Below are 14,800 nucleotides of genomic sequence, written 5' to 3'. Positions count from 1 at the left end.
TGTTGGATTCGATTTGCTATTTTGTTGAGGATTTTGCATCTGTCTTAATGAGAGGTATTGAACTGTTGCCCAGGCTGGAGTGTAGTGGTGCATCTCAGCTCTGCAACCTCCGCCTTCCAGGTTCTCTCACGCCTCAGCCTCCTGAGTAGCTGAGATCCAGGTGTGTGCTACCACACCTGACTAATTTTTATATTTTTAGTAGAGAGAGGGTTTCACCATGTTGGCCAGGTTGGTCTCGAATTCCTGACTTCAAGTAATCTACCCGCCTTGGCTCCAAAGTGCTGGGATTACAGGCATGAGCTACTGCGTCCAGCTCTTGTAATTTATTTATCTGGTTTCGGTATTAGGGTAGATTCTGGCCTCATAGAATGAGTTAGGAAGTACCTCCTCTGCTTCTATCTTCTGAAAGGGATAGATTGTAGAGAATTGGTATAACTTATTCCTTAAATGCTTGACAGAATTCACCAATAAACCCATGAACCCATTTGGGCCTGGTGCTTTCTTTTTGAAAGGCTATTAAATATTGATTCAATTTCCTCAATGGATATAAGTTTATTCAGATTGTCTTTTTTTTTTTTTTGAGATGGAGTCTCGCTCTGTCACCCAGAGTGGAGTGCAGAGGCGCCGTATAGTCTCTAATATACCAGGGTTCACTCCAATATTCTGTGGGTTTGGGCAAATTTATAATGACATATGTCTACCATTACAGTATCATACAGAGTATTTTTAGTGCCCTAAAAATCCTCTGTGCTCTGGCTATTGACCCCTCTCTCCTCCATAACTCCTGGAAACCCCTGATCTTTTTACTGCCTCCATAGTTTTGCCTTTTTCAGAATGTCATGCAGTTGGAATAATATAGTATGTAACCTTCTCTGATTGGCTTCTTTGACTTAGTAGCATGCATTTAAAGTTCCTCTTTTTAATGGCTCATTTGTATTAGCACTGAATAATGTTCTATTGTCTGGAGGTATCACAATTTATTTTTTTTCTTTTTTTCCTTTTCTTTTTTATTTAAAATTCTTTTCCCCCCCTACCCCACCCCCCCAGTTTATTTATTCACTTAAGGATATTCTGATTGCTTCCAAGTTTAGACAGTTATGAATAAAGCTGCCATAAATATCTGTGTTCTTTTAATTTTTTTTATTTTACTTAATTTTTTTAGATGGAGTCTCACTTTGTTGCCCAGGCTGGAATACAGTGGCGCGATCCCGGCTCACTGCAACCCCTGCCTCCCGGGTTTAAGCAATTCTCCTGCCTCAGCCTCCTGAGTAGCTGGGTTTACAGGTGTGTGCCAACACACTCGGCTAGTTTTTGTATTTGTAATAGAGATTGGATTTTGCCATGTTGGCCAGGCTGGTCTCAAACTCCTGACCTCAGGTAATCCACCCACCTCAGTCTCCCAAAGTGCTAGGATTACAGGTGTGAGCCACCACGCCCAGACAAACATCTGTGTTTATAGCAGGTTTTGTATGTATATAAGTTTTCAGCTCTTTTGTGCAAATACCAAGAAGTGTAACTACTAGACTTAATAAGAGTATGTTTAGTTTGGCAAGAAACTAAAAAAGTAATTGTGGGAAATTAAAAAAAAAAAAACAAAAAAACCGAAGCTGCCAAACTGTCTTGCAAAGTGGCTGGGTCGTTATTTTGCATTCCCACCAGCAATGAATAAGAGTTCCGGTTGCTCCCTGTTCTCACTAACATTTGGTGTTGTCATTGTTTTGGATGTTGGCCATTCTAATAGGTATGTAGTGGTATCTCATTTTAATTTGCATTTCCCTGATGACATAGGATATGGAACATCTTCTCATGTGCTTATATGCTACCTGTAGATCATCTCTGGTGAGGTATCTGTTAAGGTCTTTGGCCCATTTTTAAAAATGAATCGTTTTCTTATGTGTTTTTTTATTTGTTTGCTTGTTTGTGGCAGAGTGTTGCTGTCGCCCACGCTGGAGTGCAGTGGCACAATCTCAGCTCACTGCAACCTTCACCTCCCAGGTTCAAAGCGATTCTCCTGCCTCAGCCTCCTGAGTAGCTGGGACTACAGGCGTGTGCCACCACGCCCACCTAGTTTTTTTGTGTTTTTAGTAGAAACAGGGTTTCACCATGTTCGCCATGATGGTCTCAACCATGGTCCACCAACCTCAGCCTCCCAAAGTGCTGGGATTACAGACGTGAGCTGCCGCTCCCAATCCCTTCTTACTGTGTTTCAAGAGTTCTTTTTACATTTTGGATACTAGTCCTTTATCAGATATGTCTTTTGCAAATATTTATGTTTTATGAAATACGTCTTCTGTGAATATTCAATTTGCAAATATTTGTCCTTTGTGGGATATGTCTTCGGTAAATATGTTTTCTCAATCTGTGGCTTGTCTTTTCATTCTCTTTACAGTGTCTTTCACAGAGGAAAAAAATTTTAATTTTAACAAAGCTCAGCTTATCAATTCTTACTTTCATAGATTTTCCCTTTCGTATTGTATCTAAAAGTCATCATCCCACCCAGCATAATCTAGATTTTTTTTTTCCTTTTATCTTCTAGGAGCTTTATAGGTTTGCATTTTACATTTAGGCCTATGATTCATTTCAGATAATTTTTGTGAAGGGTCTGTGGTCTGTGTCTAGATGTACTTTTTTTTTAGACGGAGTTTCGTTCTTGTTACTCAGGCTGTAGTACAATGGTGCGATCTCGGCTCACTGCAACCTCCGCCTTCTGGTTTCAGGCAATTCTCCTGCCTCAGCCTCCTGAATAGCTGGGATTACAGGCATGCGCCACCATGCCCAGCTAATTTTTTGTATTTTTAGTAGAGACGGGGTTTCACCATGTTGACCAGGATGGTCTTGATCTCTTGACCTCGTGATCCACCCACCTCGGCCTCCCAAAGTGCTGAGATTACAGGCATGAGCCACCGCGCCCGGCCTAGATGTACTTTTTTATACATGGATATCCAGTTGTTCCAGCATCATTTGTTGAAAAGACCCCTTGCTCCATTGTATTGCCTTTGCTCCTTTCTCAAAGATCAATTCATTGTATTTATCAGCGTCAACTTCTGGCCTCTCTGTTCTTTTCCATTGGTCTATTTCTCTCTTCTTTCAACAATACCACACTCTTAATTTCCGTAGCTTTATTATAAGTATTGAAGTCACATGCTGTCAGCCCTCTAACTTTGTTCTCTTAATATTCTGTTAACCATTCTGGGTCTTTTGCCTCCCCATAGAAACTTTAGAATCAGTTTGTTGTTATCTGCAAAATAACTTGCTGGATTTCAACTGGGATTGCACTGAATCTATAGATCAAATTGGGAAGAACTGACACCTTGACTACATTGAATCTCCTTGTCTATGAACATGGAATGTCTCTCCATTTTCTAGTATAAGCAGTGGACTGTGGGTGATATTGATGTGCCATGAACAGCTATTATAATCCAACAATGAACTTAGGTTCATCAGTTGTAACAAATGCACCACTCTGGTGGGGGATGTTGATAATGAGGAAGGCTATGCATGTGGGGGCAGGGATATATGGAATAGCTCTGTGCCTTCCTCTCAATTTTACTGCAAACTTAAAACTGTTTTAATCAAATAAAGCCTTTATTTAGAAAAAAAGAGAATGTAAACTATTTCATCATTGTTTATATCAATTATATAGTAAAATCATATTTTGAATATATTTAGTTAAATAAAATATATTTTTAAAATTAATTTTCCCTATTTCTTTTTACTTTTTAAAATATGGCTACTAGTACTTAAAATGACATATTTGGTTCACATTTGGGGCTTGCACTATACTCTATTGGACAGAGCTAAGCTAAAGAATCAAAGAAACACCACTGTATTAGCCAAACCTCTGGGTTCCAAAACAATTTCAAAATGTGAACAGCAGAAGGGAGGAGGGCAAATGCCAGCAGGAGCATTCTGAGGACATGTGTTAAGTACAACACCAGCAATAGTGGCAGCTATTTTGTGGTTCTAAGTAATAAGCACAAACAATGACTTTCCAGAAAAGGAGATGCTACAATTGCAGGCTCTCTTTTCCATCTGTCCAGGAGTGTCCCCGAGACCCCTTCCTGGATGTGGCTCTCCTGCTTACCTTTGATAAGTTCCGGCCTGTATGTCTTACGCAGCTGCTCCAGGAAGCTGTTGTAGAAGCCCTCTGCCTGCTCCGTGGGCATTGCCAGGTGGAAGTCGGGCTTGTTCCCCTTCAGGACACACTGCAGTGTAAACTGGCTGACACACAGAACCTCGTACTGTTTGTCCATCACACTCTTCGACCAATGCTTCCCGCTCTCATCCTCAAATACACGCAGGTTTAAAATCTTTCGGACCCTAAAGGGAAAAAGAGCGGTGAGAGCTACCTGAGAGATCACAAGCCCCCTGACACACTCCATACCCCCAAAATGTCACCAGCTTCCAGCCAAATAAGGACATAACAATGACTCTAACCTGACAGGCATGACCTCAGCCAAGTCACTTATCCACCCTGTGCTTCATGTCCTCGGCTGCAATATGGAATAAAACAGTCCTACCTCACAGGGTTGTTTTGAGATTGCCTTCTTTTTTGCCAGTCTCTCCAGTTCACAGCAGCTACTGGTGGGAGCTAGGGCAAAGGCGACAACCACCTATTCTCTGCTCCTTTAGGTCAGGGATATGTCAAAACATGGGTCCAATTCTAATTGTTCATGGACTAATTCATCACATTAGGATAAATGACATCTATTTTTACACTCCTTCTTGGAGCTACTCAAAATAAACAATTTGGCTGAGCGAGGTGGCTCATGCCTATAATCCCAACACTTTCAGAGGCCGAGCCAGGTGGATCACCTGAGGTCAGGAGTTTGAGACCAGCCTGGCCAACATAGAGAAACCGCATCTCTTCTAAAAATACAAAAGTTAGCCAGGTGTGGTGGCAGGTGCCTAGCTAGTAATCCTAGCTACTCAGGAAGCTTAGCCACAAGAATCACTCAAACCAGAGAGGCGGAGTATGCAGTAAGCTGAGATCATGCCACTGGACTCCAGCCTGGGTGACAGAGTGAGACTCTGTCTCAAAAGAAAAAAAAAAACAATTCAGCAAATACACTGAGAGAAAAATCATGGTTATTGCAAATATGCAAAAAGTCTGGAGAAAGACACCTTGACAACTATGTCACATGCCCCTTAAGCCCCAAAGGGGCTTTCCCTATACATGTGGATGAAGGATAGTCGCCATGGCAAGAAAGTAGACCAGGTGACATCTATAGGGTTAGATTTGACAAGCACAGCAGAGAACCACCAGCATGAAAGCTGAAATCCCACCAGTGGAGAGTCAACCTTCTGGATGATGTTGAAGTCAATGACAGTTTCAAAGACTGCAAATACTACTAATTCACTGACTCTTAATACGAGCACCCTCCCTCAGGAGCAGGTGCTACTCATGACCCCCTCTCCACAGCCACGATTTGTCTTATTTTGAGTCACGTCTCTTAAGCACCAGGCTAAGTGCTAGCTCTGTAGTATGTCAGAGCCATAAAGACATTGAAACTCATAGCCTGTTTTTAGCCATTACTCTATTCTACTGCTTCTCTGAGTATCCAGGGAACAGCTACTAAAATATCACCATCACTGAAATAGTATTGAATGATAGTTACTCGTCATCAACACCTTAGCAGGAATTCAGTTTCAAGTCTGATTTTCAATCTAATACAAAGGAGACGGTTGGGCAGGGTTATACCCAGGCTCTGAGCACCGAGGGATGGAATAAATGGATCCAGCAACTATAGTAAATGTGCTCCATGGTGCTGGAGGGGAGGGGGTTCACAAAGGGCGCATTCTGATTTTATCTCTGGAATGAATGGGAGCTGTAAAGTGTAACAATCATTAAGCAGGATTTTAGGGCCACATTTCATCTGTGTTGCCTTGGCTAAGACACCTAAAACTTTCTACGGTGGAGTCTGCCCATTTGTAAACTCAGAGAGCCAGGCAGACAGCAGCAATGGCAACCCCTGCTCCTCAACTGCTGCCACCACCTTAGTAAAAAGATCATTGGTTTCAAAGTCTGGGAGCCCAGACTCTAATTGGGGTTCAGGCTTTTTGCTAAGTGTGTGTGCACGATCTGGGGCAAGGAATTTAACCTCTCTGAGTCCTAGATCCTTATGTGCACAGTGAGCGAGTAGGTATTCTAAAAATGCATAGTGCCCAGATAACACTGCCCAATTGAAAAAAGAGAAACCGAACATAAGAAAAGAGGCTTGGTTTTTGCATTAAAAGAACAAGAGGCATGATCTGAGGCCATAGCAGCAAATGGACAGAGGACAGGCGGTGCTCCTGCTCCACGGCTGACTTAACGGTGAGGTCTCCCAGATCACTCTTCCTCAGTCTCCTCCTCTGGAACACAGAGATAACCATACTACATCCAGTGGAACAACGGTTAAAAGTGACAGGGGCTCACTTCACAGGTACAAAATACTGTGGAAGTTCCCAGCATAACCACCACCACATAGCCCACTCAAATAGCAATGACAGAAATGCATCTTACATGTGCTCCAGTTCCTTCTGTGTATCCTCCAGGGAAATACCCAGCAATACACATATGCCCCTTCCAATGGCACTAATCTGCTCTCCTCCAACTAGAAAGGAATGAAAAGGGAGAGAAGAACTCAGAATCAAACAAGGGCATGAAGCACTTTTAAGTCACCGAAGGAGTGTTTCAAACATCATACATTCTATATAGTCAGTATATAGTCAAAAATGAAAAGAGTTACATAAATGCGGTGAGATGATAATAATTCCCATCCATTCTGATTTTATCTCTGGAATGAATGGGAGCTATAAAGTGAGCAACCATTCAGCAGGGTCTTAGGGCCTTATTTCATCTGTGTTACCTTGAGAAAGACACCCAAAACTTTCTATGGTCAAGTTTGCCCATCTGTAAAAACAGAACTGTGTTTTCCTCCCCAAAAGAAGCCAGCTCAGCTATATTAGAAAGGAGATTCCTGCTTTTTGTGGAAAATCAGTGAATATGGTAACACAGTATACAGGAAGCACAAAGTGGAAAATGTTCATGTCATAAAAACAAATGATTTTCCTACCTACTATGAAGACAAATACATAATACATAAAAATCACAATTTATGTGTTAAGCTTCAACTCATCAAACTGCTATTATTTCCCACTTTAGTTCTGTGGTTACATTCTAACCCAATGATCTCCAAATCTTTTTCAATCATGCACCTTGTCCATAAAAAAAAAAAAGTCTCTAAGCACACACTCCTAATGTTTGCGTATATATTTATAACCAAGTGTATGCCCTACTACCATTAGACAGTATCTCAAATGGTAGCAAGAAGCATCATTATGGGCCAGGCATGATGGCTTATGCCTGTAATCCCAGCACTTTGGGAGGCTAAGGCAGGCAATCACATGTAGTCAGGAGTTTGAGACCAGCCTGGCCAACATGGCAAAATCCCATCTCTACTAAAAATATAAAAATTAGCCAGGCATGGTGGTGGGCGCCTGTAATCCCAGCTACCCAGGAGGCTGAGGCAGGAGAATTGCTTGAACCCAGGAGGTGGAGGTTGTAGTAAGCCAAGATCGCACCACTGTATCCAGCCTCAGTGACAACAGTGAATCTCCGTCTCAAAAAAAAAAAAAAAGATCCATCATTATGATAGAGAATCCCTATATTTTCTTACTTGTTTTTCTTTTAAGAGGCAGGACCTCTCTATGTTGTCCAAGCTGGAGTGCAGTGGCTATTCACAGGGGCAATCCCACTACTAATCAGCATAGGAGTTCTGACCTGCTCTATGTCCAGCCTAGGCTGGCCCATGCCTCCTGGTGGTCCTCTGGTCCTGGGAGCTCACTCTCCTGATGCAGAACCTTGGTATGGCAGCAGGTCAGCACAGTGCACTACAGCCCAGAACCCCTGGGCTCAAGAAATCCTCCTGGCCTTTGCTTCCAGAGTTGCTGGGACTACGGATGCACACCATCATACCCAACTAAATTGCATTTCAAGTGGTGCTCCTGATAACTTTCTGCTTTTTTTTTTTTTGGCCAATCATTTGCCAATCTTATTGGACTACATTGTTTTACTACTTCATCTTGTACTGACCCAATGTTCTAATCAGGAATAGAAGGGTCAACTCACCCATTTTCTTGGTGTTTGCTTGCTTCTTCTGGATAATAGCTATAAATATAACACCATAACGTAGACTATGCCACGTTGCAATATACTGCTAGTTAAAGAAGTGGTGAGTAACTTCCCTCTTTCTTCAGTTATAATGACAAGGGACCACCTGGCATTCAGACCCCAGGGGAGCACATCAATCCATTCCTGAAATATCAGTAATGCTTAATTTCTCTTACTTTTATGCTAAAAAATTTTTAATATTTTCTTCTGCACTGCTTTTCTTATAATAACCATCTGTGTGTGACTTACTGTCCTTTGAGCTACTGCCTCAAAGGCTGAAACAGAAATAATCTATCCTGACACAAGCAGTAAACAACTGGGCTTGGTCTGCTCATTTGCATTGCTTTAGAAAAAGCCTTTGGCTTTATTTGTTCTTTGAATATATCAACATTACTTTTTACAATGCTGATATACTTTCTAAATTTTTCCCAAAGAATGTTCTAAAAAATAAAGGTCACAAAGTCATATCTATCATTAAAATAAGGATTACACATTTTAGAAAATATGAGAAACAAGAAAAAAGAACACTCAAAGGTAAGCACTTTCATATTTTAATGATTTCCTTTGAATATTTTCTCCATATATTTTAATTCCTATTTGTTTTCAACTATTATAATAATGTTGCCTATACATTTCTGTAATAATATTGCATTAGAATTTTTTCATGTTATAACCTTTTCCTAAACACCTCTGAATAGATTCATCTCATCTAGCAGACAAATTAACCATCCCATTTTGCTGAATATATGGCTTGTTTCAAAATTTTCACTTCAATAAGTAATGTAGTAAAACTCTTTGTACCCTAAGGCCTTTTCTACAATTAGGATTATCTGCTTAGAGTAGATTCTCAAAAGTAGAATCATTATCAAAGAATTTTGATAGTTTTATAATTATCATAACATGAAACAAATTATGGCCCAAAGTCCATATATGACACAGAGACTGGTGTCTTATTTTGGAGCAGTTTTGTTCCTCCTCCAGGGAAAAATGGAAGGACAAGGAGGTTCAAAGGGATCTTTTACTATAAACAAATGGATCACCAAGGGAAAAAAATCTGAGACTCACCGTTTTAAACAAAAGATCACAGGGCTGGAAAAGATCTGAGATGTTTGGTCAATTTCTCCACCTACTAGTGGCATCAGCCCTGAGATTTCTTCAAGAATTCACAACCTCTTAAGTTAACTTATTTAAACCCAAACATTTTAAATCCTCTTCCAACACTGTGTTTACAGACATCAGATTTTAGCTGCTGCCACTGAGTGATGGGACATGGGGGTTACCGCACTATTCCATCTGTTAATATGTTTGAAATGTGCCATAATAAACTTAAAAATTAGATTATCACAATACTCAACCTAAGGCATCAAAATGTGTTTGATCAAGCTGGGTGCAGTGGCTCACACCTATAATCCCAGCACTTTGGGAAGCTGAGGCAGGCAGATCAATCACTTGAGGCCAGGAGTTTGAGACCAGCCCAGTCAACATGGCAAAACCCTGTTTCAAAAAAAAAATAGCCAGGCACAGTGGCTTGAGCCTGTAAGCCCAGCTACTCAGGACGCTAAGGCATGAGAATCACTTGAACCCAGGAGGTGGAGGCTGCAGTGAGCCAAGAGAGTGCCACTGCACTCTGGCCTGGGCAACAGAGCGAGACTCTGTCTCAAAACCAAAACAAAACCAATTAGCCAACTGGAGAAATCTGATGGACTAGGCATCAAATAATATTAAAGGGTTACTACCAAAAAAAAAAATGTGTTTGCTGGGCGTGGTGGCTCACGCCTGTAATCCTAGCACTTTGGGAGGCCAAAGTGGTAGATGGGTGGATCACCTGAGGTCAGGAGTTCAAGACCAGCCTGGCCATTATGGTGAAGCCCCATCTTTAAAAAAAAAAAAAAAAGGTATTTGACCAATTACATAAATTGAATCTACCACAAAGTAAAATGTATGACTCCTAAGCTGAACATAATGGTGGCACATGCCTATAGTCTAGCAATTCAGGAGGCTGAGGAAAAAGGATCATTTAAGCCCAAGAGTCTGACATTGTAGTAAGCTATAATAGTGCCACTGCACTTCAGCCTGGGTGACAGAGCGAGACCCCATCTCTAAAACCAATAAACCATAAATACATAAATTTAAAAATAAAGGTTAAGTCAGCCAACTACTTTAAAATAAAATAAAATGTGTGACTCCTGATATTCTATGCTGTCCTGACCATAAAACAAGAAGTTAACCTTTTAGAACCCCTAAAATAAAATGCCATTCAAACACAGCCACATTTTAAAGGAATGAGAAAAATCCCTTTTCATTACAACGCAACTAGAAGCCCTGCATAAGTAGAGGGGCCCTCTAACACAGAATTCCACGGTTCCCCAACCCAGAATTCCCAAATTCTTTACTTTCCTATAATTAACATCCTTATCTAAAAAAGATAAGGTAAAATATGCAAGTTTGGCTGTTCTAACTAAAAGCATATAATTCAAATAATGAACCAAAATAACCCAAACTCTATTCAGCACATCTCACAGAATACATATTTTCAATATTCCAGATTAGAAGGATAGAGAGTTCGGCAGAGAGAATATCAAAATTTAAATCTGTCAGTGATGATCACAGGCCTCGGCCTCCCAAAAGTACAGGAGACTGTAAGATTCTTCTCAATAAAGCAAAACATCTTTCATCTATTAATCTTCCCAGTTTTCATGAATTTAAACATTTACCGAAATTTTTTTAAAAAACGTTAAAATTCCGAAATCCCAGTGCTACTCTATTCCCCTGTTATGCCAGGACCATTGCCAAAACCGAAGTTACCAGAACAGCTTAGAAATCATTAGGCAGGGTGAAAAGCAGATTCTCAGATTTAAATACATAGTTTTGGCGGGTTTGGTTATTTCTGTAGGGGGGTTTGTTGTTTTGTTTTTTTGTTTCGGGGGGTTTTGTTTGTTTTGTTTCTGTCTCACCCTTTGGCCTAGGCTGGAGGTTAGTGGCACAATCTCGGCTCACTGCAACCTCCACCTCCCGGGTTCAAACGATTCTCCCACCTCAGCCTCTCGAGTAGCTGAGATTACAGACACCCACCACCCAATCCCGGCTAATTTTTGTATTTGTAGTAGAGATGGGGTTTCACCCTGTTGACCAGGCAGGTCTCAAACTCCTGGCCTCAAGTGATCTGCCCACCGCGGCCTCCCAAAATGCTGGGATTACAGGCGTGAGCCACCGCCCCCGGCCTGTTTTGTTTTTAAGATTCATACTTTTGTGGACATAAGAACACATATTTGGTGCAGACTGGCTCCAAGGACAGGATATCTGAAATTATTTGAACTGAAACAATATATTCTGCCAATAAAGACAGAAAAGACTAACGACAATATAAAGCTTGTCATTTCCATGTTTTTTAAAAGATATCTTTTGTACCATGGTTTTCTTAAAACGACATTATCTACACTAATCATCTGGACCCTGATGCTCAACCGAGACTACAGTTCTCAAGTGATGACTAGTGGTCGGGTGGGTTGGTCCACAAGAAATGAGTGAAAAAGACAAATGTTTAATCCTCAGTTCTTTAGATCCCGATCCCTTGGCACAGGGTTCAGCGAGCTAGGGCGAGGGGTGTCCTGGCGGCGGCACCCCCCATCCAGCCTGGGCTGCAGTCACGTGCGTGCACGCAACTGTCAGAGCTCAGCCCAAGGAGCAACTCTTCGTATCTGTGCATTTCATCCAAGTCAAGCCCCATAAAAATTGGAATACGCAAAAATGGAACATTTAAAATACAGCAGTGGAAAGGGAAGAGTGCCTGCTCCGGAAATGCTCTACGCGTGTTTCATCAAGACTCCCTGAAGAGCTGGCTACGGGGATGTTCCTGTCTCCGCCACCCGGCACGCAGGACAAAGGTGCTGAGAATGAGGCGCGCTGGTCCTGCATCCGCTGCCGAGAGCCCTAAGCCAGGGGCGCGCCGGGGCAGGCCGGGCACGTGCAAGGAGCTCTCCGGCCGCCGCGCTGCCCAGGAGCCGGCCCGTGGGACTCTTGGCTGCGGGAACCGAGCTCGCGACGGGAACCATGCTCGCGGAGGGGCGGCAGCGGCCCCGAGGGTGGCGCAGGGGGACCCCCACGCAGGACTGCCGGTCGCGAGGGTCAGGGGCGGCTCCTCCCGGGCCCGGCCCCGCCCGACTGACCTGTGACGCTGGCCCGGGTGACGCGCTGCACCACGGCCTTCATGGCGGCGGCTGGGGCGAGTGGGTCGGCGCAGCGCTGCGTCCGGCCTCACGACTCTGAGGGCGGCTCCGCGGCCGGCGCCCTCTGGAGGTGACACCCGGAAGCGCCCCCGACGGCCGGGTCCGACTCGGTCGGCTGCGGCCCACCCCACGTCGGCCACGCCCACCCTCGGCCCGGCGATAAGCCCACCCACTCACAGATTGGCTCCGCCCATGCCTGCCACGCCCACCTGCTGCCCAACCGTAACCCCGCCGGTCATTGAAAATCCCCGGCCCCATACTCTGCCCTGCCCCACCCACATCTGGGTCCCGCCAGAGCCCTTCGATCCCTCCATCCCGGGCCCAGCCCCTACCCACTGCAAAGAATCCGCTCTGCCCTGAGGGTAGTCTCCGAGTTGGTTTTTTTCTCCCACATACCCGAACCTAAGAACCCGTCATCACTAAGGCTTTGAATTCAGCCTGAATCCTATTTCCAATTGTATTCCTCTTTCCTCTTTCCCACTCCTCTGCACGTAGATCCTCCCAAATTCTTCCCTTGTTTTCCTGCCTCAGTGGCTTCTCAGATACCACATACAAAAGGATCTGCTGCCTAAAATAACCATTTAACTATCTATGAATTCGACTTAGCCGTGTCATGATAATAAATAGGTATGTGATTCTAGAATTCTAATTTCTCATTTAATACAAATACTAATAATTGGCCCCCTCACTGGTTTGTTAGATTTAAATGAACCAAACCATGTAAAAATGCTTAGATGGAGGCAAAGGCTGCACAACTATTTCCCCAACAAATTATTATCATTCCTAAAAATAATTCCATCTCCTCAGTCTTCCCCTTGAAGGTGACTAATAGCATTGGTGGGTGTAGAAAGGGCATTGAAATGGAGAAGGAACCCTTACTTGTCCAGAAAAGGCTACAAACTAGTATGCTTGCTTGTCATATACTGAATAATAAATTGCCTTAATAAAGTTGTCAAAGTTAACATAACCAGTAACGCGACATCATGTGCCTCCTGATATTGCACTGGGAAAGACACAGTATCAATCGTGTGGTATTTCTGCCAAATAATGTATAAGCTGAATCCAGTCACGATGAAACATAAGACAAATATAAATTGAGGAACATTCTACAAAATAACTAGGTAGGATTCTGAGAATTAATGAGGACTTAAATGACAGGAAAACTATCTGCAATCCCAGCACTTTGGGAGGCCAAGGTGGGCAGATCACTTGAAGTCAGGAGTTCGAGACCAGCCTGGCCAACATGGTGAAACCCATCTCTACTAAGAATACAAAAATTAGCTGGGTGTGGTGGCTCATGTCTCAGGACTACTCAGGAAGCTGAAGCAGGAGTATCGCTTGAACCCTGGAGGTGAAGCTTGCAGTAAGCAGATATTGTACTACTGCACTCCAGCCTGCGTGACAGAGCAAGACTCTGTCAAAAAAAAAAAAGGTGGAGGGGGCAGGAAAACTAACTTAACCTGGGTGGTATCCTGGCCAGAAAAATAAGGAAAAGGAGGCCGGGCAGGGTGGTTTACACCTGTAATCAAGTCGAGGCGGGTGGATCACCCGAGGTCAGAAGTTAGAGATCAGCCTTACCAACATGGAGAAAACCTGTCTCTGCTAAAAATACAAACTTAGCCAGGCATGATGGTGCATGGCTGTAATCCCAGCTACTTAGGAGGTTGAGGCAGCAGAATGGCTTGAACCGAGGAGGCGGAGGTTGCAGTGAGCCAAGATCGTGCCATTGCACTCCAGCCTGGGCAACAGGAAAGAAACTCCATCTCAAAAATAAATAAATGAGGAAAAGGAAAAGTTTGTTATTGGAACAATTGGTAAAATTTGAGTTTTTAAAAAATTAAATCAGCAGGTCTCAATATTTTGATCACAGAATCCCTTTACATTCTTAAAAATTATTGAGCACAACAAATAGCTTTTGTTTAGGTGGATTATATCTAAGAATGTTTACTGTTTTTTACTAAGAGAAATAATTAACATGGATTTATTAGTGCATTTAAAAATAGCAATAATAAATCCCCTGCATATTAACATCAAAGCAATGGAGTCATTATATGCCATGGATCCCCAGGAAAACTCCACTGTGCACTCCTGAAGGAACAGGAATAAAAAAAGGCAAACTTGGGCCAGTGGTGGTGGTTCATGCCTGTAATTCCAGCACTTTGGGAGACCAAGGCAGGTGGATCACTTGAGGTCAGGAGTTCGACACCAGCCTGGCCAACATGGCAAAATCCATCTCTACTAAAAATACAAAAATTTGCCGGGTGTAGTGGTGGGCATCCATAATCCCAGCTATCTGGACGCTATTGCCTGAACCCCAGAGGCGGAGATTGCTGTGAGTCAAGATCTCTCCCACTGCACTCCAGCCTAGGTGACAGAGTGAAACTGTTTCTCAAAAAAGAAAACCAAAGTTAACATTCTT

General features: G+C 42.9%; 1 protein-coding gene across 2 annotated transcripts in view; it reads right to left on the bottom strand.

Annotated features, from left to right (window-relative positions):
• The window catches only part of DTD1 (D-aminoacyl-tRNA deacylase 1), a 165,752-nt gene extending 153,237 nt beyond the window's left edge, over nt 1-12,515 (bottom strand). For both annotated transcript variants that reach the window (XM_078371465.1, XM_054255256.2), the window contains exons 1-3: nt 12,322-12,515; nt 6,506-6,596; nt 4,085-4,320 (exon numbers count right to left, since the gene is read on the bottom strand). In XM_078371465.1, coding sequence (XP_078227591.1) covers nt 4,085-4,320; nt 6,506-6,596; nt 12,322-12,364 — 370 coding nt within the window. In that variant the 5' untranslated portion in view covers nt 12,365-12,515. The remainder of the gene's footprint in view (nt 1-4,084; nt 4,321-6,505; nt 6,597-12,321) is intronic.
• Between the last annotated feature and the right edge of the window lie 2,285 nt (nt 12,516-14,800).

This window comes from Callithrix jacchus, chromosome 5, assembly GCF_049354715.1.
Source record: "Callithrix jacchus isolate 240 chromosome 5, calJac240_pri, whole genome shotgun sequence".
Lineage (NCBI taxonomy): Eukaryota > Metazoa > Chordata > Mammalia > Primates > Cebidae > Callithrix > Callithrix jacchus.
Note: the sequence above shows the minus strand (reverse complement) of the source record. Positions and strands in the feature narration are given on the sequence as shown.